The sequence below is a fragment of the Echinops telfairi genome, unplaced genomic scaffold (assembly GCF_000313985.2).
Source record: "Echinops telfairi isolate 266 unplaced genomic scaffold, ASM31398v2 ScPeMD7_60;HRSCAF=208, whole genome shotgun sequence".
NCBI lineage: Eukaryota > Metazoa > Chordata > Mammalia > Afrosoricida > Tenrecidae > Echinops > Echinops telfairi.
In genome coordinates this window covers 789,760-791,691 of record NW_022103958.1, presented here as the reverse complement: position 1 = coordinate 791,691, position 1,932 = coordinate 789,760, and the positions used below count along the sequence as shown (strand labels likewise).

The following is a 1,932-nucleotide window of genomic DNA, read 5'->3' as shown; positions in this document are numbered from 1 at the left end:
TTACCCCCCCACACCCGCCCGTCTGTATCTTCTAGTAGATCTTAAGAAAACTTGCTCTAATGTAAAAAAAGACAAAATTTCTCATTGAATAAATACTTGTTAAATGAATACATGGATAAACAGAAATGTGTAGATAGCAAATGGTTAAATAGCACGAAGTCCCTTTGGGTTATTTAACTAGTGCATTCTGTGCCTTTAACGAGTCTGAGTTAAATACAAATAACTATTTCACTCTGCCAATTCAGTAAGGAATGAAAGTGATATGTATTCTCTAATTTATGGTCATTCAGTATTTTATCATATGGTAATACCTAAATGAGCTCTGCTTTTTTAGGTCTTTAGACTTAATCCTTCTCTGATGTGTATTATTCTGTGAACTAGGTAAACCAGCAATCTCACTGAAATAAATGGCTGGGTCCAACTTTACTGAGGCGACATTCTTCATCCTCTCTGGATTTGCTAACCACCCTGAACTACAAGTCAGTCTTTTTTTGATATTCCTGTTCATTTATCTTTTCACTGTCTTGGGGAATCTTGGACTAATCATGCTAATCAGAATCGACTCTCAGCTTCACACACCTATGTACTTTTTTCTCAGCAATTTGGCATTCATTGACATATTTTATTCCTCTACTGTTACTCCCAAGGCTCTTGTTGATTTTCAGTCCAACCAGAAAACCATCTCTTTTGTTGGCTGCTTTGTTCAAATGTACTTTTTTGTTGGTCTGGTGTGTAGTGAGTGCTTTCTTCTGGGATCCATGGCTTATGACCGTTATGTAGCAATCTGCAATCCCTTACTCTATTCTGTAATTATGTCCCAGAAAGTGTGCAACTGGCTGGCATCCATGCCTTACATGATTGGCTTCACAAATTCCCTGATATCCATCTGTGTGATAAGCAGTTTGGCCTTCTGTGATTCCAGTATCAATCATTTTTTCTGTGACACCACAGCCCTGCTGGCCCTGTCCTGTATCAATGCATTTGACACAGAAATGGTGATCTTTGTTTTAGCTGGGTTCACCCTTCTGAGTTCTCTTCTGATCATCATGATCACTTACATCGCCATCATTGCAGCCATCCTGAGGATCCAGTCTGCATCGGGCAGACAAAAAGCCTTCTCCACCTGTGCATCCCACCTCATGGGTGTAACCATCTTCTATGGGTCCCTGATTTTTACATATTTGCAGCCTGATAATACATCTTCTCTGACCCAGGCACAGGTGGCATCTGTGTTCTACACCATTGTCATTCCAATGTTGAATCCATTGATCTATAGTCTGCGGAACAAAGATGTGAAGAATGCTCTCTTGAGAGTCATTCATAGAAAACAATTTCCATAAGAAATCTATGCATGTGATATATTTTTAAAAACCTGGATGAATTTGAGCATTAAATGACTAAAAATTAGGAACATATTATGGTAACCTCAAAAGGCATATCAAAAACCAAATAATCAGAGGGTTCAAACTGAGAAGATAAATACCTATTTATTTGTTTATATGGGATAGCAAACCACTCTTTTTAGAAGGTTCTTTAGACACATCATTAGCTATAACATAAACATGTTCAAACAGAGAAAGAACTTTATGTAGTGACAGAATTCATACTTAATCAACCTTGTATGAGAACTCAGTCATATTGAAACATGTGGACAAATAATTGAATTGATTCTCAGTATAGCTTGTTGTTCCGTCTGCTCAGCTTTTAGCAAATTGAGAGCAAGGAATTAGAGGATTAAAATGTGAGTAAAAATAATTTTCACTGACAGTAAGAAATCACATTTGATAATGTGAAAACATACAGGAAAGAGAACAGAACTAACAAATTTTTCAAAAGATGAAAATATTGTGATCAATTCAATAAGGTGCAAGCATGAATGAGCCCAGAAGGCACTGGAGAGGAAACACAGAGAAAACTCCAGGTGATTTGATC

General features: G+C 37.2%; 1 protein-coding gene across 1 annotated transcript; it reads left to right on the top strand.

Annotated features, from left to right (window-relative positions):
* The first annotated feature begins 407 nt into the window (after window positions 1-407).
* On the top strand, window positions 408-1,340 carry LOC101661202 (olfactory receptor 8I2). Its single transcript, XM_004708391.1, has one exon. The coding sequence runs from the start codon at window positions 408-410 to the stop codon at window positions 1,338-1,340; it is 933 nt and encodes a 310-aa protein (XP_004708448.1).
* Window positions 1,341-1,932: the final 592 nt, after the last annotated feature.